General features: G+C 49.0%; 2 protein-coding genes across 3 annotated transcripts in view; one reads left to right on the top strand and one right to left on the bottom strand.

Annotated features, from left to right (window-relative positions):
• RAB43 (RAB43, member RAS oncogene family) overlaps window positions 1-22,702 on the top strand; it is a 353,030-nt gene that overhangs the window by 295,787 nt on the left and 34,541 nt on the right. The gene's annotated exons all lie outside the window — the stretch shown is intronic.
• EFCC1 (EF-hand and coiled-coil domain containing 1) overlaps window positions 4,079-22,702 on the bottom strand; it is a 49,597-nt gene continuing 30,973 nt past the window's right edge. The window contains exons 3-8 of one of the 2 annotated variants that reach the window (XM_081822986.1): window positions 21,078-21,235; window positions 18,888-19,032; window positions 17,512-17,677; window positions 15,551-15,691; window positions 13,675-13,744; window positions 4,079-12,836 (exon numbers count right to left, since the gene is read on the bottom strand). In XM_081822986.1, the coding sequence (XP_081679112.1) occupies window positions 12,700-12,836; window positions 13,675-13,744; window positions 15,551-15,691; window positions 17,512-17,677; window positions 18,888-19,032; window positions 21,078-21,235 (817 nt within the window). In that variant the 3' untranslated portion in view covers window positions 4,079-12,699. The remainder of the gene's footprint in view (window positions 12,837-13,674; window positions 13,745-15,550; window positions 15,692-17,511; window positions 17,678-18,887; window positions 19,033-21,077; window positions 21,236-22,702) is intronic. The other variant, XM_081822996.1, reaches the window with a different exon arrangement.

Genomic DNA, 22,702 nt, shown 5'->3' with positions numbered 1-22,702 from the left:
TAACAGCCCCTCCCAGCTCCCCCTCTGCTTCCTCTATAAAAGAGCCCTCTTCTCCTTTATTCTGCCCTCTTCTCCTTTATTCTGTGGCCTGGGTTATGGTTTTCCAGTACTTTGCTTGTCTCGGCTCGTAATTCTCTGCTATTCCCGAATAAACCCATTTTTGCTGGCAAGGTAACCGGTGGTTTTATTTTTAAGGTTAGCATCTTTTGCTTTCTCAAGGACATTGCTCCCACAGCTACCCACTCTCTTGCATCATCAAATTTATCCTTTACTAGATCAATCCCATTAGATTAAAAATGGCCTAAAGTAGTGTCCTTTTAAAAAACCCTCCTTAATTCCACATTTTGCTCCAGTTACCACTACTTTTCCTGCCTCTCTCCACCACAAAACTCCTCCAAAGATTTGGCTCTACCTGCTATCCAACCGCAATTCCTGTTGTCTCAGCCCCAAAATATATTCAGAACTGACCCCCTGTACTGCCACTGCCCTGGTCTTCTCTTAACTCCCTTGGCTTCCCATTGCAACCAGAATGAACTCCACCTCCTCCCTGTTTCATGAGGCCCCACTATGGCTTGACCCCCACCTAGTTCTTGACCTTGCAAAGCACTCTCCTCTTTGCTTGCTAATCTACAGCCACGCTGACCTTCTTTCTATTCCTCAATCACTCCAGTATCTTCCTGCCTCAGGGCCTTTGCACTTGCTGGTCCCTCTGCCCAGGGCACCCTTCCCCCAAACTCTGCCATGGCTTCCTCCTGACCATCATTCATGTCTCAGGTCAAGTGTCCTCCTTCTCAAAGGCCCTCCCCCCCAACTAAGGCAATTCTCCATTATTCTGCACCATAGTATTCCATTTAATTCCTTCTATAGCACTTAACAGGACCTAAGATCTGGTTTTTAAATTTTTATGCATTTTAAAAATAATTTTTTAAAAAGTTTTGATTTAATCTCTACACCCAACGTGGGGCTCTAAGTCACAATCCTGACACCCCAAGATCAAGAGTCTCATGCTCCCCCTGACTGAGCCAGCCAGTTGCCCCTAAATTTCTATGCATTTCTTAAATGTTTGTGCCCACTGAAAGCGAACTTCAAGAGGACCGAGTCTCTGTTCTGTTAACTGCTGTTTATAACTACACCTCTGCCTAGCACATAGTCCGAGCATAATACACATTTGTCAGTTTTGCTGACCGTCTCTCCTCTGGTTCCAGCCAGTCCGTAGCTCTCCAGGACGTTTGTCTCCTGGATGCCGGTCTCTGCTTCCGGCTGCAAAGGTTTGACCTTGACACGTGCCTGCTCAACATCTTTTCATGGCTCCTCCGTGTCTTCGAGATGAAATCCAACTCCTTGGCAGAGTTCTCCTTGGCCATCCACTCCAGGCTCCCCTGTCATCTCTTCCTGACCTGAAGCTTCATGGTAGGTCATCTTTGTCGCTACTCACCACCCACATGCTGGTGTCCCTCTCTGTACCTTTCTCTTTCTGGAATCCCTCCCCTCGCCGCCCCCCCCCCCAGTTTTGCCTGTCACACCCCCTTCCTTTAAGATTCACCCAGGGCATGACCTCTTCCCGGAAGCCCTCCCTGACCTGCTCCCCCAGCTGAGTTAGTGGCCTGCCGTTTGCCTGTCTGCCCACGAGCCCAGCTGCTCCTCAGGCACCTGGGCACCGAGGCATAATGGATGAGGTTCACAGAGTGAGGAATGACTGAAGATCGGTTGAGTCTCTTAGGTGCTTTCAGGTGGTACATATGCCTCTGACATACATACTGAGACACACGAGGGACAGAGTCACCCCTTTCCCATTCCCTGACCCGAAGGAGAGAGCCTGGGTCTGGTCATTGTATTATAAAGGAAGCTGCTTAGAAACCTTTTACGTGGGGAGCCCAGGATCCTTCATTATCCCCCTGAAACAATTTTTTCCTTCTCATGGGAAGCAGAGGACAGTAAGAAGTGGAAACTATTACCTAGCAATTTTAGCCTGTGTACAACCAGGGGTAATTGGGTCACGCCTGCCCCAGCTGCTGGGGCTGCTTTGACCAGAAACTCTGTGGGCTGGTTCTCTGCGGATACACATCTCTATCCGTAAAGCTGTTTGGGCCCAGGCTGTGGAGCAGCATGCCTGGCTCCGAACCCAGTTTTGTTAACTTACTAACTCCATGATCTTGAGGAATAGTCTCCGCTTCTCTGTGCCTCAGTTTCCTCATCTGTAAAACGGAGGAATAAAAGAACCTGCCTCCCTGGGGAGCCATGAAGGCTGAGTGAGTATGAGGCCCTTGAGGCGTGTTGCTTGGAGCCCGGCACAGTCTGTGCTGGGTCAACCAGCCACCGGTGAGGGTCTGCCTGGATGCTGTCAGGGCATAAAAGGTGGGCCTGGCACCCTTTGATCTGTCTGTGGTGTCAGAGGGTTTTCTGTTTGGGTGAATGGATCGAACAATTTAGCTTGGCACTCCTGACCACTGGGGCGTCGACCTTTGCTTGCCCCCTCAGGCTCAGCAAATGCATCTGGGCGGAAGTTAACAGGTCCTTGTATTTTCTGTGAACTTACTGTTATGTTACCTTCTCTCTATGGCAGGTGGGACCGCTTTCTCAATTAAATTAGAGCATATTGATTTTCCTTCCTAAAATCATTTCCATAAATTTAAAAAGTGGGCTGATGCTAAGAAAAATATTGAGTTGGTAATAGCATGTGGTGCAAAGGTATGGCAAATATCTATGGAGGGGCGTTCAAATGGGTTCAATCCCGGACTCACAGACCTCACGCTAGGGGTGATTTTGAAGCCTGTTTATTCCTCTAGTCAATGAGTGCTCTCGCCACCTAGTGGCAAGAGTGTGAAATTGCAAGATATTTGGACAAGGGCGGGCAATTTCAGGTCAACAGAAAGCGAGAGAGAGAGAGAGAGAGAGAGAGAGAGAGAGAGAGAGGGAGAGAGGGTGTTAGTTAGAAATTCCTGCAAAAACATTCCCCCCTCCCCAGGAAAACAAGCTTAACGAGTTGCAGACCATTTGAATAATCCCAAAGAAGCCTTTCTAGAAAATAGGCAAAAGAAGAGTGATAGAGGTGAAGGCTAGTGACAAATACCCAATTCTCCTATTTTCCGTGAGATTCCAGCCCCACTCCTTGCTTTTCCGCTCACCCAGCGCCAGCTTCAGGGCATGCAACCAGTGTAGCTGCAAGGGCTCCCCACTCAGAAAGGCCCTGCGATTGGGGTTTAATGCTCTGTGGTTGCTGTCTTGAAATTCATAATTGCCTTAACTTTGAATTTGTTCAATGCCCCGGGGCCTTGGAGCCTGGCTGACACGCACTCCACTACCTGTCACCTCCCTGACTCTTGGTTGCCTACTCCCCTGCCCCACTGGTTCCCCAGACCCCTCCCGCTGCCCTCTGGGCCAGGGTGCGTTATTATGTTGGTCAGCCAGCTCTGGGCCTGGGGGACCCTTGTCCTCCTTGCAACCTGCTAGTGATTATTGTCAGGCCTCCTAAACACCCACCACAAACACACCCGAATTATCCTGTGTTCTGATAAAGCCTATTTTTTTAAATTAGGAAATCTATTTGTTATCTCTTGCTATGTAACTAATCATCCCCCAAACTGGCAGCTTGCAGCAATAACATGTATTCATTTATTATCCCGCAGTTTCTGTGGGTCGAGAACTTGGAAGTGGCTTCGCTGGGCAGTTCTCATTTCTGGATATTGCAGTTTGGGATCTCGGCCTGGGCTATGCTTGCTGGAAGACTTGACTAGGGCTGGAGGACTTGCTTCCGAGGTGTGAGCCTGGCTGTTGGCTGGAGGCCTCAGTTCCTTGCTGGCTACTGGCAGGAGACTCGGATCTCCTGTCACATGGCCTTTCCCACAGAGTGCTTGGGGGTCCTCGTGACATGGAGAGCAAGAAGGGAGCCACAGGGCCTCTTGTGACCAAGTAGTAGAAGTCACACCATCAGTTCTGCCTTGTTCACCTTGTCCTTGTTAAGTCTAGCTCACGCTCAGAGGGAAGGGAGCTCAGCTTTACATCTTGAAGGAAGACTATCAAAGACACTGTGGACATTTTAACAGGAAATTTTCAAATTCAAATAGTTGTCAGGTTGCTCTCAAGGAAACACTAAAGCTTTATTGAGAAGCATCTACCAAGGATTAATTAGTCAATGGTAGCTCCCAGGAGCCTCAGTTGACAGGAAACTTCTGGGCCAGGGTTGCAGTTGATACTCAGGCCCAAATATCAGGGGAGGGGGGGCCCTGTTTTGGGTGAGGGCTTCTCAAGAACTGTGCACTTACTTTGCTTCTGACCAGAGGAAATCCCAGGTTTCCCATTGATGGCAGCTCCCTGGGCTCCACGATTCCCTTCCCCCCCCGCTCCAAGGACATCACCCCAGCCTGCAGCTCAGCCAAGGTGTGTCCCATCTTTTTGTGAGATTATACCCTCTGACCCTGTTTTCTGTCAGTGACCTCAGGCCTTGGTGCTCCGTACAGGTCCTGCCTGCTTCTCACGGGGACATGCTGGGGCCTGAATCTGCGCTCTGCTATTGAGCTGCATGGATGTGACAAGGGCCCTCATCAGTCAGAGGTGGAGGTGAGAGGGAACCCCGCCCACCCCGGCCCTACCTGGCTTCTGTTGGTCACAGATGTTGATGCTGCCTTTGGTCCCTGACCTGGGCCTTTCGCCAGGGAAGTCCTGTGATTGTCAGGACGTCTCACCCTGAGGTAGTGGGCCAGGTTCCACTGGGCTGGGAACAGCAGGCCAACCTTGGGCCAGAGCAGAGCATCGGGCAGATGCTTAGGTCACACCCAAGTTCAAGGTCTTGAAGTTGAGGAAGTCCCAGGCTCTCCCCACCGGGCAAAAGGAAGGCCACTGAGGGGCGAGTCAGCAAGGCTGAGGGGCCAGGAAGCACCCGACACCAGGGCTGACTGCAAACACAGCTGAGAGAGCTTCTGTGCCCATTCTCCCTTTTTTTCTTTTTCAATGGATTTAGTTTTTTTAAGAGGAGTTAGATTCACAGCAAAATTGAGCAGAAAGTATAGAGTTCTCCTATACTCCCTGTCCCCGCTCATATGCACAGTCTCCCCCACTATCAACATCCCAAACCTGGGTGGTGCATTTATTCTAACTCATGAACCTACATGGACACATCATCACCTTCCAAAGTCCACAGTTTACAATAAGGCCTACTGTTGGGGTGTACGTTCTATGGGTTTCGGCAAATATACCTGTTGTTGGGGTCTCATACGGATAGTTTCTCTGTCCTAAATTCCTCTGCGCTCCACCCTATCATCCTTCCCCCCAACCCCAACCTCTGGCAACCTCTGATCTTTTTACTCCATAGTTTTGCCTTTTCCAGAAAGTGATATAGCTGGACTCATACAGTATATAGTCTTTTCAGACGGGCTTCTTTCACTTCGTAATACACGTTGATGTTTCCTCCATGTCTTTTTGTGGCTTGGTAGCTCATTTCTTTTTAGTGCTAATATTCCGCTGTCTGGATGTGCCACAGTTTATGTATCCATTCCCCCACTGAAGGACGTCTTGACTGCTTCCAAGTTTTGGCAACTATGAATAAAGCTGCCATAAACATCCACGTGCGAGCTTTTGTAGGGATGTACATTTCAACTCGTTTGGAGTACATACCAAGGATTGCTGGATTGTGTGGTGAGAGTATGTTTAGCTTTTAAGAAACTGCCACACTCTCTTCCAAAGTGGCCGCACCATGGGTGGTATTCCCAGCCAGCGGAGTGGCATTCCCGTCAGCGAAGAGCAAGAATTCCTATTGCTCCATATCCTCACCAGCATTTGATGCTGTCAGCCTTTCTGATTTTGGCCATTCTAATAGGTGTGGAGCGGCTTCTCCTTGTGTTAATTTGCATTTCCCCAGTGACATCTGATGGGGAGCATCTTTTCATACATGCATCTGCCATCTCTGTTATCTTCTTTGGTGAGTTGTCTGTTTGAGGCCTTTCCCCATTGGAAAAAAATCAGGTTAACTCTCTTATTATTGAGTTTTAAGAGCTCTTTGTGTCTTCTGGATAACAGTCCTTTATCAGATGTGCCTTTGGCAAATATTTTCTCCCAGTCTGTGGCTTCTCTTCTCATTCTCTTGACAGCATCTTTTCTCAGAGCAGGAAATTTTAATTTTAACAAGTTCCAGGGTATCGTTACTTCTTGGATGGATCATGCCTTTCGTGTATTTTAAAAGGTCATAAGATACTCAAGTTCATCTAGATTTTCTCTTGTGTTATATTTCAGGAATTTTGTAGGTTTGCATTTTATATTTAGGTTTATGACTCACTTTAATTTTCGTGAAGGGTTAATTTTTGTGAAGGGTGTAAGGTTTGTGTCTAAATTCTTTTTTTTTGCATGTGGATGTCCATTTGCCCAACACCATTTATTGAAAAGTCTATCTTTGTCTTGTATTGCTTCTGCTCCTTTGTCTGAGATCAGTTGACTGTATTTGTGTGGGTCTATTTCTGGGCTCTCTGTTCTGTTCCACTAATGTATTTGCCAGCACCACATGTCTTGATTACTGTAGCTTTATGGTAAGTCTTGAAGTTGGGTAATGTCAGTCTTCCAACTTTGTTGTTCTCTTTAATATGTTAGCTATTCTGGGTTTTTTGCCTCCCCATATAAACTTTAGAATTGGTTTGTCAGTTTCCACAGAATAACTTGCTGGGACTTGGATTGGGGCTGCACTGAATGGAGAGATCAGTTGGAAGCACTGACATCTTGATAATATTGAGTCTTCCTGTCCGTGAAGGTGGAATATGCCTCCATTTATTTAGTTCTTTGATTTCTTTTATCAGAGTTTTGTAATTTTCTTCATATAGATTCTGCACATATTTTGTTAGATTCATATCTAAGCATTTCATTTTGGGGGGGTGCTAATGTAAATGGTGTGGAGTTTTTTTTATGTCAAATTCTACTCGTTTATTGCTGGTATATAGGAAAGCAATTGACTTTTGTATAGTAATCTTGTGTCTTGCAATCTTGCTATAATTGCTTATTCTAGGTTTTGTTGTTGTTGTTGTTGTTGATTCTTTTGGATTTCTACTTAGATAATCATGTCATCTGTGCACAAAGACCGTTGTATTTCTTCCTTCCCATTCTGTGTACCTTTTGACTTAGTCAGTTTGGGCTGCTGTAACAAAACACCATGGACTGGGGGGGCTTAAGCAACATACATTTATTACTCACAGTTCTGGATCAGCTTGCCAGTGTGGTTGGGATCTTGGTGGGGGCCCTCTTCCTGGTTTACAGATGACTACTGTCTTGTATCCTCGGCTGGCAGAGTCCAAGAGAGAGGGGAAGCAAGCAGTCTCATGTCTAAGGGGACTAATTATCATGAGAGCTTCACCCTCATGACCAAATTCCCCCCCAAAGGCCTCAGCTCCAGATACCATCCCACTGGGGATCAGGGTTTCAACATATGAGCTTTGAGGGGATACAGGTATTCAGTCCATAGCATCTTGTATTTCCTTTTCTTGTTTTTTGCCTTGGCTAGGACTTCCAACAAGATGATGAAAAGGAATGGGGAGGGGGACGTCCTTGCCTTGTTCCTGATCTTAGTGGGAAAGTATCTAGTTTCTCTCCATTAAGTGTGATGTTGACTCTAGGTTTTCTGTAGATGTTCTTTATCAAGTTGAGGAGGTTCCCTATGCCTAGTTTGCGGACGGTTATTATTATTGTTTTATCATGGATAGGTGTTGGATTTTGTCAAATGTTTTTTCTGCATTTATTGATAAAATCATGTGATTTTTCTTCTTTAGCCTGTGGATGTGGTGGATTACATTAGTTAATGTTTGAATGTTGAGCTAGCCTTGCATACCTGGGATAAATCCCACTTGGTAATTCTTTTTATACACGGTTGGATACAATTTGTTAATTTTTAATTTTGCATCTGTGCTCATGATAGACATAGCTCCATAATTTTCTGTTTTTATAATATCTTTGTCCAGTTTTGGCATTTGGGTAATGCTGGCCTCAGAATGAGTTAGGGAGTATTCCCTCTGCTTCTATCTTCTGGAAGAGATTGTAGAAAATTGGAAGAATTTCTTCCTTAAATGTTTGATAGAATTAACCAGTGAACCTATCTGGGCCTGGTGCTTTCGCTTTGGGAAGGTTATTGATTATTGATATAGTTTCTTTAATAGATGCAGGCCTATTCATATTTCTTTTTGTGCGAGTTTTGGCAGATTGTGTCATTCAAGGAATTGATCCATTTCATCTAGATTATCAGATTTGAGGGCTTAGAGTTAGTAATAATATTCATTTATTATCCATATAATGTTCATTTATAGTGATATCTCCTCATTCATTTCTGTTATTAGCAATGTGTGTCTTCTCCCTCTTTTTCTCAATTAGCCTGATGAGAGGCTTATTGAGTCTATTGATCTTTTCAAAGAATCAGCTTTTAGTTTCATTGTTTTTCTCTACTGTTTTTCTATTTCCAATTTCATTCACTTCTGCCCTAATTTTTAAAAATTATTTCTTTTCTTCTGCTTACTTTGTATTTAATTTGCTCTTCTTTTTCTAGTTTCCTAAGGTGGAAGCTTAGATTTTTGATTTCAGATCTGCTTTTCTAATATATACATCTGATGCTATAAACTTCCCTTTAACCACTGCATCCCACAAATTTTGATAAATTGTATTTCATTTTCATTTAGTTCAAAGTATTTTTAAGTCTCCCTTGAGATTTATTCTTTCACCTATGTGTTATTTAGGAGTGTGTTGTTTAACTTCCACATATTCTGGGATTTTCCACCTATTTCTGTTGATTGATTTCTAGTTTAATTCTATTTTGGTCTGAGAGCATATAGAATATGTTGAAATTTGTGAGGGTATGTTTTATGACCCAGAATGTGGTCTATCTTGGTGAATATTCCATGTGAGCTTGAAAAAAAATGTACGTTCTGCAGTTGCTAGATGAAGTCGTCTATAGATGCTAATTCAATCCATTTGGTTGATGGTACTGCTGAGTTCACCTATGTTCTTACTGATTTTCTTCCTGCTGGATCTGTCTATTTCTGTTAGAGGGGAGTTGAAGTCTCCAAATATAATAGTGGATTCATCTATTTCAACTCACAGTTCTACTGGCTTTTGCCTTATATATTTTGACACTGTTGTTAGGTGCATACACATTAAGGATTGTTATATCTTCCTCAATAATTGACCTTTTATCATGTAGTGCCTCTCTTTGTCCCTCAAAAATTTTCCTTGCTCTGAAGTCTGCTCTATCTGAAATTAGTATAGACTCTGATAAAACCCCAATAGGTTAGGCTTTGGTAAAATAGTTTCTCTTAAGGGCAGGCCTTGTTAAGGAAAACAGAATATTCTGGCATATTTCAAAATGGTTACTTCCCTTCCCACTGTGAGAAGCATGAGGATTTTTTTTCTCTGATTTTCACTGTGAGGACCTTGTAGAGCTTTAGAAGGTAAAACTCACAAAGGTGTGGGACCCCACCCCCCCCATGACTGGGTCCCCCTAGGGTTTTTAACTCTATATACTTGTCCACACTGAGCCTCCACCAATTTGTTGATTACAGTTCAGCTTGTCCTATTCTGGTACTGTTTCCCAAGAAGGTGGGTTCTTCTTTGGCAAGTTGTGATTCTCTGCATTCACCAGTCTGTCTTTCCAATTTTGGGGAGGGCCGTTTGTCCTGCAACCTCACTTCCCTTGTGGATCTAAGAGGAGTTGTTGAATTTTCAGCTTGTTCACCTTTTTACTTGTCATTGGATGCACTGGTGACTTCCAAGCTCCTTACATGCTGGACTGGAAACTGGGCACATTGTTGCTCAGCCACAGACTACATCTCCCAGCCTCCCTTGCAGCTAGGCATGGCCAATGGGTTGTGAGTAGAAGCCTTGTGAGCCAGAGTGCCTTTCCTTCCCTTTCCCTCTCCTCCTTCCTGTGGGTTGGAAGGCAGATGCAGTGCTGATGAATTGGCTTCCACTGTGCAAGGGAGGATATGACTCCAGGGAATGCCAAAGCAACAAAGTGGAATGGATCCCTGGATCCCTGGGTGACCACATAGAGCAGAGCCGCTCTGCCAACCAGGACCATTCACCTCTGAACTCTACAGCAGGGACATTAAGTTATATCTTATTTGACCCAGAGTATTTTGGGGTCTCTTTATCAAGGCAGTTTAGCTTGTACCATAACTAGTCCAGACCCCAAACCCTTAGCGAGCCCAGAGCTTCCTAGCCAGAGACAGCTGGCTGTGGTAGAAAACTGCAAGAGATGTGGGCAAAAAACAGGCCCCTCTCCAGGCTTGGATGCTGATTTGCTGTGTGATGCTGGGTATTTCCATATCCTAATCCACCTCAACTTGCTTCCAATGAGATGAGGGGCCTACAAGCATGGTGATGAACCACTGATGGTTGGACAGTTGCTAAGAAAAGATTTTAGTTAGGGAAATCTTGAGGATGAAGCTTAGTGTAGTTGTAACCTACAGGAGCCCTCTTTGCCTGTCTGAAGATTCCAGGTGCCTAGAGCTGGAGGGGCTCCAGGAATATCTCTTCTGGTCCCTCTTATTTTTTATTAACATACAGTGAAGTTGGCTTTTTTTGAGGGGAGCTTCCAGGTTTTTGAATCTTTTTCTATTTTCATTAAAAATTTTTAAAAAAATTTATTTTTTTTGAGTGAGAGAGAGAGCGAGAGAGAGCAGGTGGAGAGGGGCAGAGGGAGAGAGAATCTCAAGCAGACTCCCCGCTGAGTGTGGAGCCCTATGTGGGGCTCCATCCCACAATCCTGAAATCATGACCTGAGCCGAATTCAAGAGTCAGATGCTCAACCAACTGAGCCACCCAGGTGCCCCAAAGGTCTATGAATCTTTTTTTTTTTTTAAACTTATTTGAGCGAGAGTGAGTGAGAGAGAGAGCATAGAGGGAGAGGGAGAAGAAGACTCCCCACTGAGCTGGGAGTCCTGATGCAGGGCTTGATCCCAGGACCCTGGGATCACAACCTGAGCCAAAGGCAGTCGTTTAACCGACTGAGCCACCCAGGCACCCCTCTATGAATCTTAACACATGTGTAGATTCCCGTGACTGACATCATGGTCAGGATATGGAATAGCTGACCCTTCTTACTGGGCAGGGGCACAGGTGGGCCTCACCTGGGTCATGCAGTCATTAGCAGCACAGCCAGAGGAGGAGGGCCTGGTGGGCTCAGGCTGAGCTGCGAGGAGCAAGCTGGGACAGCCCTCTCTGCTCAGACCAGCCTCCTCAGTGCCCAGTCCTGTCCACTGGCCCATGAGGAGTCCTGGGACCTTCTGAAAAAAGCCTGGCCCATCTGACAGGACCAAGGGTAGCGTGGCCCCTCTGGAATGGCCACTGGCCTTGGTCTCTTTCATTCCATTCCCAGAGGAACCATAGGGAGACTGGGGGCCTGTGTCACTCTGCTCAGGAGCATGCAGTGGCTCCCTGACGCCTCCCGCCCCCATCCAAGCTGCTGAGTGTCTGAGGCCAGACAAGTCAGGAATGCCAGTCAGGCATTGTCTGTCCCCAGTCCCTGCTGCCCTGCCCCAGAGTGCCCACTGCTCCCAAACTCCCCACTGGGTACCCCTTGATCCTCCTTCTCCCATGATCCCCTTCTGTGTCCCCTAGCTCTGGTTCCAGGCTCCTAGTGCCCCCTTCCTCCTACAGTCCTACAGCTGCCTCTTCTTCACTCCCCTCCATCTACCCTCCATGAGGCAGCTCAGAATCCTCCAATGGCTCCCGACTGCCTATGGGAGCAAGTCCCAGATCCTCGTCTGCCATCGAGTCCCCCCATGACCTGCTACTGTCCCTCCAGGCACCTGCCCTCATCCCTTCAGTTCCCCTCTGTGGTGCATCCGTACTCCTTGGCTCAGATGAACTCCTCTTGGCTGGACTCTTGCAAATATTTTACCTTGATTTGGCACTGATTTCACCCATGTCACACTATTTGTCAGTGTATCTTTCTCTCCTACGAGATGTTAAGGTAGGTGAGACCAGGCAGCTTATCTTACTCCTTCCTGTGACCCCATGAAATCCAGTACCCACTATATGCTTGGGAAAGAGGTGTCCCAGGTACTGTACTAATGGGGGCCCTTTCTGGCACCACACTTTGCTCTTGCTGTTTCCTCACATTAAATGCCCTTCCCTCATCTCTCTGTTTGTCTAAATCCTACCACTCTTCTAGAGCTAGTTGAAGGGCAGCTTCCATCCAGAAGCTTGCAGTAACCACCCCCGCCTTGTGTTCCCCCAGCCCTGCCTGGTCTTCAACACTTCTGGGGGTGTGGGAATTCCCCAGTGGGCCAGGTGTGGCCTGGAGGTTGGGCACAGCAGTGAGAGGAAGGGGACAGTGCTGGGAGGGGAAAAGACCCCAGGAGACCAGGGAAGGGATTCTGGGCTGGGCTGTGTGAGAAAGTGGGCAGGGGAGGCAACAGCAGGTATGGGCTGATCCAGCAGCCCCAGGGCTTGAATGTGAACTGTGGCAGCAGGAATGCAGGGGCTGCTGGGAGGAACTCAAGGAAAGGATGTCTGCCAGGCTCTGTTGTGGGAGGCTCTGGGGTTGAGCCCAGTCTCAGAAGGAGTCAGCATCTCCAGGGTTCTAAGGATGTGATGGTGGTTGGGCTAGCCATGGAAGCTCACCCGATGGTGGTCAGGCTGGTTATGGAACCTGGTCTGGTGGTGGTCAGGCTAATCTGGAGGTTAGTCTGATGGAAGTCAGGCTGACCAAGGTGCCCATAGGCTGGGCCAGTGACCTCAGCAGGAGATGAGGAGGGGGTTGGTGAGTGCAGGAGCTGTGGAGGCTGGTGCTGAGAGCTCTCTCCGCAGGAGTTCACAGCCAGCCAAAGCTTGGTGCAGGGCATCCAAGATGGCTGAGGGTCCAGATATCCCCTCTGGAAGGAAAGAATGGACAGTGAGGGCAGTTCAGTTTGCTCACTGTGGCCCACATAGCCACTCTTCCTCCTTTCTGGGGCCCTCCCCAGTCCTGCCCAGTCCTGCCCAGCTACCTCCCCCTCTTGTCTCTTTCTCACTGAGGATGCCAGAGAAGGTTTCTAACCTCCCTCTCAATTCCAGGGACCATTCAGGGCACTCGACCTACCTGAGCCTTGCCCAGCAATGCCCTGTGAGGCCAGCGAGCAAAGGCTCATCACCAGTTGGTTGCCTCATTAGCCTGTGAGGCCCTTTGAGGAGAAAGCTTGGCCTGGCTCCTCTTGACTTCACCAGCCACAATCTGGCACTGATGAAATCCTACTGCCCTGAACTTTGTCTAAATAATGGGGGCCATGTAACTTAGTGCTTAAGGGAGAGACCCAAGGCTCTGGTTACAGCTGGCACTTGGCCTTTCTCTGCTTCAGTCTCTCCATCTGTGGAATGGGTACAATAACAGCGCCTTCTCCAGTGGGCTGTTGTCATGACTCAGGGGGTTAAAACCACTTGAGGCGCCTCCACAGAGCCTGGCCCACACTCAGCCCAGTGTCTGAACTGACAGCAGAGAACCTTGCCTACCTCCCTTGGGGGTTTGACCACACCGGCTTCTGCTTAGCTCTTCTCCCTGGGACACTGAATAGCATTTTTAACTTTCTGAAGCCTGTTCCTGACTATGCACTTTGCGGGTGGTCAGGGCAGTCATGACAGTGACATTTTGCAAACAAGACACTCAGGACAGAGAGTGCTGGGCAGGCTGCTCTCCAGACGCTGTCCAGGCTCTGAAAGATGCGCGAGTTCTCCTACCGTGTGTGGGGTCCTTGCAAGCATCCAGTGTGTTCAGCAAAATCTTCCCCAGGGCTCTTTTCGATATGTTCTTAAAAAGAAATGGAGACAGGGCTGGACTGTACTGTGGCTGCCACGTCCCCATTCAGCAGGTGGGACTTGGTGGCCCCTAAAGGCTTCTGTAAGGCTCCCTGGGTGCACAGAGTTATTACCCCCCATCCCTTCCTGGGCCCCTACCCTTAGCCGGCTGGCCACACTGCTTGATGCGCTTCCCAAAGACTTTTGGTGGATGGATAGTGTGGGGTGCAGCATCCTTTCCATCAAAGATCACATATTTATGGATTACCATTTATGTGCCAAAGTAGAAGTTGGCACTTTGGAAATAAACATGAATAAGAGCATTTTTATGCATTAGCTCATTTAATCTTTGCAACAACTGATATTATTAGGCTCACTTTAACCAGTGAAGAAAAGCAGTGCTGAGAAAGAATGAGAAATTTGCCTAAAGCCACTCAGCTAGGAGGTGGAAGAACCAGCTTTTACCCCCAGGTTGCACGGCCTGGAGTTGTGGTGGTAAGCACCACCTTCGCTATCTGCTGGCACCGGCTGCCACTCAGCCATTCTCTCAGGCTGTGCTGCCCTGGCTTTGGCCTTGGTAGTTGTGTGTCCTAGGCAGTCTGGTGCATAGGCAAGAGCCCACTTAAAACCCAGGCAACCTGGGTTCAAATCCTACTTCCACCTTATAGGAGCTGTACTCCTAAGTTAATGGTTTCTCAAAAAAATATTTTTTTAATGGTTTGCTGATGTTATTTAGGAACACAATTGACTTCTGTGTTCTGATATTTTATTATTTACCTTGCCAAGAAATTACAATAATTTGCCTCTGGATTCTCTTGGGTATTCTATGTAGATGATATATAATCACTGATAGCTTTGTGTCTTCCTGTCTAATCCTTACACCTTTTCTTTCTTTTTCTTGTCTTACTGCATTGGCTAGAACCTCTAGTTGGCATACAAACATTGATGACATGCATGCTTGTCTTGATTCTCACTTTAGAAGCATTCCTTCTAACATTTCACCAGTAAGTGTGAGGTTTGTGAGAGGTAGTTGGCTGAGACTCCTTACCTGGTAAAGGAAGGTCCTTACTGTTCTTAATTTGCTGAAGGGTTTTATGATAAAAGGAGGCTGACTGACTTTTCTATATCTATTGAGATAAATACATGGTTTTTGTCCTTTAATCTGCAATGTGGCATATGATGTTAATAGATTTTTTAAATCTTGAATTATCTTCAGATTACTGGGATTAAATCCAGGTTGGTCGTGTTGCATTTCTTTAAACACTGCTGGATTTGGTTTGCTAATATCTTATTTAATATTTTGTATCCATGTTTCAATGTGACATTAGCTTATAATTTTCCTTTCTTTTTTTTTTTTTTTAAAGATTTTATTTATTTATTTGACAGAGAGAGACACAGCGAGAGAGGGAACACAAGCAGGGGGAGTGGGAGAGGGAGAAGCAGGCTCCCCGCAGAGCAGGGAGCCCGATGCGGGACTCGATCCCAGGACTCTGGGATCATGACCCGAGCCGAAGGCAGTCGCTTAACCAACTGAGCCACCCAGGCGCCCTAATTTTCCTTTCTTATATTTATCCTTCTCTGGTTTTGAAATCAAAGTTATATCAGCTTTATAAAATGAATAATAGCACCTTGGGCAGGACAGAGAAGCCTTTCCTTCTTTTTAATTAACTTCCCTGAGCCTCCTTTTCTACATCTGGAAAGTGGAGTTGACACCTGCCTAATGTGAGGAAAGCTCCGAGCCAGGTGCCTGACGCAGGCCAGTGCTCCCTCCTGAGAGCCCCTCCCCTTGCCCTGGGTGTGCCAGTGCCCGTGAGCCTACCAGGTCCCGGAGCCTCTGCAGGAGCTGCAGCACGTCTACCAGCTTCTCCTCCAGCAGGGACAGCCGCACCCTCTCTGTCTCCACCATCTGCAGCTCCAGCCTCAGGTGCTCATTCTCTTCCACCTTCTGCTGTAGCTCTGCCTGCGGGGACCAATGGGGACTCAGCACCCACCCTGCTGCCCTCTGCCCAGCACTCACTGTGCCATCTCCAGGCAGGGCCCATGACTTGCCTTGACCCTTTCATGGAGGTCATCTCATCTGACTCCCCCACCGCCAGCCTGCCAGTGACTGGGCAGGTAAAGTCCCCCATCTTCCCAGTGCTGGCACCAAGGCCCAGAGAGGCTGCATGTGTGGCCTAAGGTCACACAGTGAGTTGCGTTAATGTACGAATATGCATATTTTGTTTTCTAGTTGAGGACTCCATTTTCCCTTCTCTATCCATCTGCTTTCTTTTCTTTTTAATACATTTTTTTGGTTGCAAGCAACAGAAACATATCTGGCTAGTTAAACAGAGAATTCACTGGCAGGCTCTGGGTCATTCCCAGAACAGACTGGCAGCTGGAGAAACTCAGGGATGGGGCAGCAATGGGGATTGAGATGTAGGACAGTCTCAAGCCTCTTGTCCAGGGGTCAGAGCTGAGAAGGACACTCTGCAGACACTCTCCCACTTCCCTCAAGATGGAGAGCCCCAGGAGGGGGCCCTATTGGGCCAGCGTGAGTCATGGCCCACCCTTGGCCAGGGGAGCACTGAGACCATGAGTCCTACCAGGATACCCACCAGGGGGCAGATGCCAGGCAGTCACAAAACATCACATGGCTACTTGCCTTCTAAAGCAGGGATGCCAGGAGTAAGGCAGTCCCAATTCTTGGCACCGATGGAGGGAAAGAGGAGCAGCTGAAGGTGTGGTGCCCTTGGACACTCTGGGCCTTGGGCAGGACAGAGAAGGCATGGTGCCAGTGCCCACTGCAGATGGGACTGGAAGGGTGGCTTGGAGACACCACTCACATGCCTCAGTAACTCTCCTAACCCCCCACTTCCTTGGAATTCACTTAGAAAAGGGGTGATGGCCATGCCCTTTGGATCCACATCAGACCACAGATACGTCAAAAACAGTATGGATTTAGAATTTCAGGTGTATAAATATAAAGCTATCTTAGATCAAAACGATAGTTTGCGAAAGCGCAGTGGGCTAGGGCTTAGTGAAATGGTAACTCTCAATAGCACTCTGCACTTGATTACTGTGGAATGGAGTCGAGAGATGAGAAAAACATGCTAAGTGGTCTTATTGAAATGGAGACACCCCGCTATTGGCGTTGCTTCCAGCTCCCTCCCACTACCCTCAGTAACCTTCCTGGGGAGAAGTGTCCCTCCTCCCCCTTGTCTGACTTTGAGGGAGCTGCTAATCCCTGAACCCTGCCTGCCTACCACAGAGATTGGCCCAGGGACAGGCACAGGACCGAGGCTGGGCCAGTTGGAGTTCTTCCCTGAGATGTAATATATTGGGCTCTTATCCCCCTGGGCTTTCTTAGGTGGGCCAATGGGAGCCTAGAGCTGTCTGTGGCCTTGCCTTTCCTTTCGCCACCACATGGAGGAAGCCCTTCTGAAGTAGGGGGATTGAGGCCAGCACCCGAGAAACCCAGAGCAGATAGAGGTAGGTGGAGACAATCTTGTCTGAGTCACTGGATCCAGCTGTTCCTGAAGCTCATCTCCTCGGCTGTTCTTCTGAGGCTGTTCTTGCCGGCTCCATATTCTAATAAATACCTGTTTATAATTCCATTAACTTGCAACCCAAATATCCTTCATTAAATCTAAATCAAAGCAAGTCACATCTCCTCTCTGAGTCTTGGTTTGCTCATCTGTGAACAGGGCCCAGGACTTGGCTGATATGCCTCGAGGGTTCTTCCAGCATGAGAGAGACTCTAGCATTGGTCCAGACCTCAACCTCTGGGGCTCAGCTGACCTCCTCCCCAGGTGTCCCCAGGGCCTTCCCACGGCAGCCCTGGGTCCCCAGCTGCTCCACCAGCATGGCGATGCGGGCCTCCAGCTGTCCCAGGGTGCAGGCATGGTCACCACTGCCAAAGTGGCCGAAGTAAGTCATGAGCTTCTTGGCTGTCTGGTCATCACACCTGCAGCAAAAGAGAGCACCAGCACTGTGGAGCGGCTCTGCAGAGTCTGCTTCAGCCTCACAATGTGGGTGTTGCCACTGAGTCTGTCTCCTGAAAGTTAAGCCAGGCCATGGCACCCCCTGCTCAGTACCCTCCCATGGCTCCCCGTCTTACTCCAAGGAAAAGCCAAAGGCCTCCCCCAATCTGCCCCTTCGATCTCTCTGACCTCCCTCCCATTCATCTTCACTCACTGTGCTCCAGCCCCAGTAGCCCCCTCACTGCCCCTCTAACATGCCTCAGGGCCTTTGCACTTGCTGTTCCCTCTTCCTGGAATGCACTTACCTGTGTCCTTCAGGTCTTTGCTCACATGGCACCTTCTTAGAGTGGCCTTCCCAGCATCTCCCTGCACCCCCCTGTCCCTTCCCCTGCTTCACCTTTCTTCCTCACACTTGTCACCATTCACTAGAATAGGAGCTCCAGGAGGTGGGGGTGCTGTCTTGCTTATTGCTGTTCTCTCAGTGCCTCCAGATTTGCCCGGCACATAGTAGGTGCTTAATAAATGCTTGTTGTTGACTTAAGGGTTGGTGATAACAATAACCCGGGAAAATTGACAGCACTGTACAATATAATGAAAGTCAATGCCGCCCCCCGATGGTGAACCTACAGGGATCAGGCACCTGTTAGGCATTTTATAGCCTTGTTAGCAAGTCCTCAGAAAACCTCTGCCAGACAAGTGTTACTGGCCCATCTTAGAGACAAGAAGGCTGAGGCTCAGAGAAGTCAGGCAACTTGTCTGAGGTGCCCCAGGCATCTGGGTCTTTCTTCCCTCCAGAGTGGTTGTGAGGATTAAATAAGCCAGGGGGTCAGCTGGAGGGGGCCCTATAAGCGCTGTTTCTCGCAGGAGCAACGGGGTAAGGAAGGGTCTGGTATGTCCTGGAGTAATACTAGAGCTTTGGGCCATGTCTTGGCATAGCGGCCAGGGGAGTGGGAGGAAACCAATGGGAATTAAAGCTCCCCACAAAGAGTGCCTTTGTCAGTCACCTCATTTCATCCCTGCACACGCTGGGGGGCTGTCTTCTCACTTCCCTCCCGTGGGCTAGGGGCCAGGGTGTCCAGGGAGCTGGGGGTGACCCAGCCTGGACTTGAATCAGGTCCCCAAGGTCAAGCTCTGGGAAGGGGCTCTGGGACTCCAGCACCAATCCCAGCCACCCGCCCGCCCCAGCGCACATACCCACTTCTGCAGCTGGAGAGGCGCATCAGCAACGTCTTGACCTCTGCCAGTGACCTCTGCTCTTCCTGCCACTTCTCTTCACCCTCCTCTTCTTCGTCGGAGGCGGCCTGGCCCTCCACTGAGCGGAACAGCTGCCCGTCCACTGCTGGAGAAGCACGGGATGCCGGCACCAGGGCCAAAGGGAGGGAACCAGGCAGCCCTCCCCAGGGGGACGTGCGGTGGGCCCCGCAGAGGGGACAGGCTCTGGCACCATCAGCCCTTTTTCCAGATAGCTGCTCTCCCACACTCCCTGTCCCTGCAAGGTGAGGCCACCGAGGCTGCTGGGTCCCCTCCCCAGTGCCTGGCCCAGTCTGGCCAACCGGAGCCCCTCCCTGGGGTTTTACACAGGGCCCCCGGGAGCAAGGAGCCCTTTCTCTTCTCTGCTTTCTAAGATGACACAACTAGCCAGGGCCTGTCTGCGCTCTCAGAGGTGCATATTATTTCCATTTTAGGATATGACAGTCCCAGCCAGGGGAGCCACAGGGCAGGGGTCGGGGCTCTGCAGGGCATGGGCACCAGGTTGAACAGATTTTCAGCTCTCAGGGAGCTACATGCCTCTACCATTTGGGAAGTCACGTGTGTGACTCCGTGTGATCCCCAACGTGGCCGTGTCTGGTTGGGGTACTCCAGTCTGGTTGCACATTGGAAACCCCGGGGACTGGCCGCCCAGCGTCGGCCTCCATCTCTGGGGGGTGTGGGGGGGCAGCCCCTGACCATCTCTTCAGGGGAAGCCTTCCCTCTCCTCCCCACTCCACCCCAGCCCAGGGGACACGTGAGTCCAGGCTGGCCAGGCAGAGTGCACACAGCCCGGCCACATGACGAGTTCAGCCGCGGCAGGGGACCTAGTGTGAGCCAAGGACAGCCAGGCCAAAATCTGAGTCAAACTTCCAGGGAAGAGAAGAGCCGCCATTCCTCTGGCCCGGGAGTTGGAGGGTGTGGGTCTGCAGCTTGTGGGGGCTGTCTGGTCAGTCTGAGGGGAGCACCTTCTGCACAAGGCAGCAAGAGATGAAGTTCCATGACACCCTGGCTGTGCCTGAAGCCTACGTGGACTTTTTCATTAATTCGAGCCAGTCTGACAGTGACAATGGCCTGATCCTCACAGACAGATAGTGTCCTGAGCAACAAAGCTGTGTCCTCCTCCCCTGCAGAGGGAGAGGAGAATCACAAGCAGCAGAGCTGGGGTGGGCCTGGGCCTCTGCATTTCTAAAAGGCTCCTGGGTGATCCTGACCACCTGGTAGGTTTGGGAACCACTGACTCAGGTCTCCTGACTTGGGACACCCATCTCTCCAGCTTGACTGTCCCAGCTGGTTGGGCTCAGGGCCCTTCTGTTTTGTTTCAGTAGAAACTGTCCCAGACCAAACAGAACCAAGGTTGAGGGGACTGGTCCCTGACTTTTTGGTTGTATGAATTGCATTCCCAGTACTGACAATTTGTTTTTGGTCCTGGCAATTTCCCGACGCTGTGTGTGTATGTGTGTTGTGTACGCGCGTGCACGTGTATATGTATGTGTACGTGTGTACATGTATGTGTGTGTAGATGTATGTGTGTGTACATGCATGTGTGTGGCATCATTGCTGTCACGGTCATTAATACTGTCCTGGTGCCCCAGGCAGGGGCAGGTGAGGCGCTCTGAAGAGGAACGGGAAGGATAGTGCCCAGCAGCCCCCACACCTGCCCACGACTGAGCCCGGAGAGCACTGGGCACCCCTCAGCCAGTGTTGCTCCCCTTCCCACATGACAGTTCCACACCCGCCAGGCCCCGGTTCTTGAGCTGATGGGCCTCCTTGTGGTCTTCTTGAGGGGTGTCCATCCAGCCCCTGCTTACATACCTCTGATGATGGGGTGCTCACTCCACCTCAGTTCCCTGGGCACCCAGCCCATCCCTGCATGGGGCTGAAAGGAGACAGACTTTTCCCCACACTGAGCTGGAACCTATCCCTGGGAACCGCCTTCTCCCACCAGGTGTCTGTACTCCCCGGCCTAAGGACGGAGCCCTTGTTACTCGGGAAGCCCCGCCTCAGCACACAGCGGGAGTGGCTTCTGTTTGGAGGCTGGATGGCAGCATTGGTGTGGACAGCTGTGGGAATGGGGCCTGGCACAGCCGGCCAATCGTGAGCCTGGCAGCAAGCCTGAGTGTGGCGGGGACAAACCTTCGTCCAGGGGTCCGCTCCTGGAACCGCTGTCTGACTGCCAGGCTCCCTCTGGAGGGCTGTCTGGGCTTCTGGTCCCACTGTCCGCAGGGTCACCACTCTTGGCTTCTGGCTCTGGGCTGGCTTGTGACGAGATTGGGGTCTGGGTGCCCTCCGACCTGTGGGCAGAGGAGAATACACAGGTGTTGAGAGGGAGGAGGGGGCTCAGCCGGCTTCCTGCAGGAGAGTGTGGGATGTGGGCCCACTCTCTTCCACTGCTTACTCTGCACAGGTGAGCTGTGTATGATGTGCCTGAAGAAGACCCTGGATTGTCTCTGCGGTTGACCCTACTGACTCCCTACCCAGCGGCCAGCATGTTAGAGCCAACCTTCCATGACAGACACTCACTCTCTCAGCACCTCTTGCAGCCAAGGCACAGACTGTAACCCAATTTTAGCCAGTGAGACTAAAGGCAAAATCTGAGGAGCCTCTGGAATGGATCTGTATCCCTTATAAAAAGAAGATCAGGAAAGGAAATGCCCTTCCTTCCTGGCTTTGGACATTATCATGTGGATATGATGTTTGAAGCTATGGCAGCCATCTTGTGACCAAGAGGAAATGGCTGAGAGAATTACAGAGTAGTTAAACAAGAGCCCTGACATCTTTCAGCGGCTGAGTTAACTAGTCTTGGAGTTACCCACCTCTGGACTTCTTATTACGGGTGAGATTTTTTTTTAAAAGTCTTAATTGTTTCAGTTACTTTTAACTGCATTAAGATTGAAAGTATCTCTCCTCTTTGGGCTTTGGAGAACCTACTTCAGCCTCATCAATCAATTTTCTTGATAATCTAAGGTCCTCACTTTTTGGATATTCATTTTTCATGTCACTGCAGTTACAAGGTCAAGGAAAACATGAAAACGAATCTATCATAACATGAAAATATTCACTAATGAACTACTGCTTGTTAAACTAGTCCTTCCCTTCTCCCTCATTGTACACCAACATCTGTCTCTCATCTCTTCAGAAGCTGTCATTCCTCATCTCTCTCTGACTATCAGATGTAACAACCCAGTACAAAGTGTCTGTAAAATGAAACTGCACATCTTGGAAAAGGAGAGCCTTTGAGATATCGGCGAAGGGGATACTGGAGAACCGTGGGATTACAGCAGAACCACTGATTGTGGGGATGTGGTGGAGTTGGACCAGTCTATGACTGAATAAGACAAAACCAACAGGATTAGGAATGGCCAGGAGCACCAAAAGAGGACTTGGAGGACTGGGAAAAGCCCTTAGAGAAACTAACAAAAGTCTCAAATATTTTTGCAAAAGGGACCCTCCTCATGATTAAACTGCAAAAATAAGAAAACATGAAGTTAAGGACGCACCATTGTATTTTCATACAGTTTTGCTGGAAAAAATTATTCCAAAAGGAATATAATCAACTCAGAAACAGTCTATATCTAAGAATAAGTACGCTGTACTGCAGTCATGAAGATTACTTTAAAAATGAGTGAAAAATGAAAATGAAAATTACCATGTGATCTGGCAAAATGCCTCTGGGTATATACCCAAAAGATCTGAAAGCAGAGACTCAAGCAGCATTATTCACAAGAGCCAAAAGGTACAAGCAACCCAAGTGTCCATTG

Source organism: Leptonychotes weddellii, chromosome 1 (assembly GCF_054177405.1).
Source record: "Leptonychotes weddellii isolate Sample4059 chromosome 1, ASM5417740v2, whole genome shotgun sequence".
In the NCBI taxonomy this organism is placed as follows: domain Eukaryota; kingdom Metazoa; phylum Chordata; class Mammalia; order Carnivora; family Phocidae; genus Leptonychotes; species Leptonychotes weddellii.
Note: the sequence above shows the minus strand (reverse complement) of the source record. Positions and strands in the feature narration are given on the sequence as shown.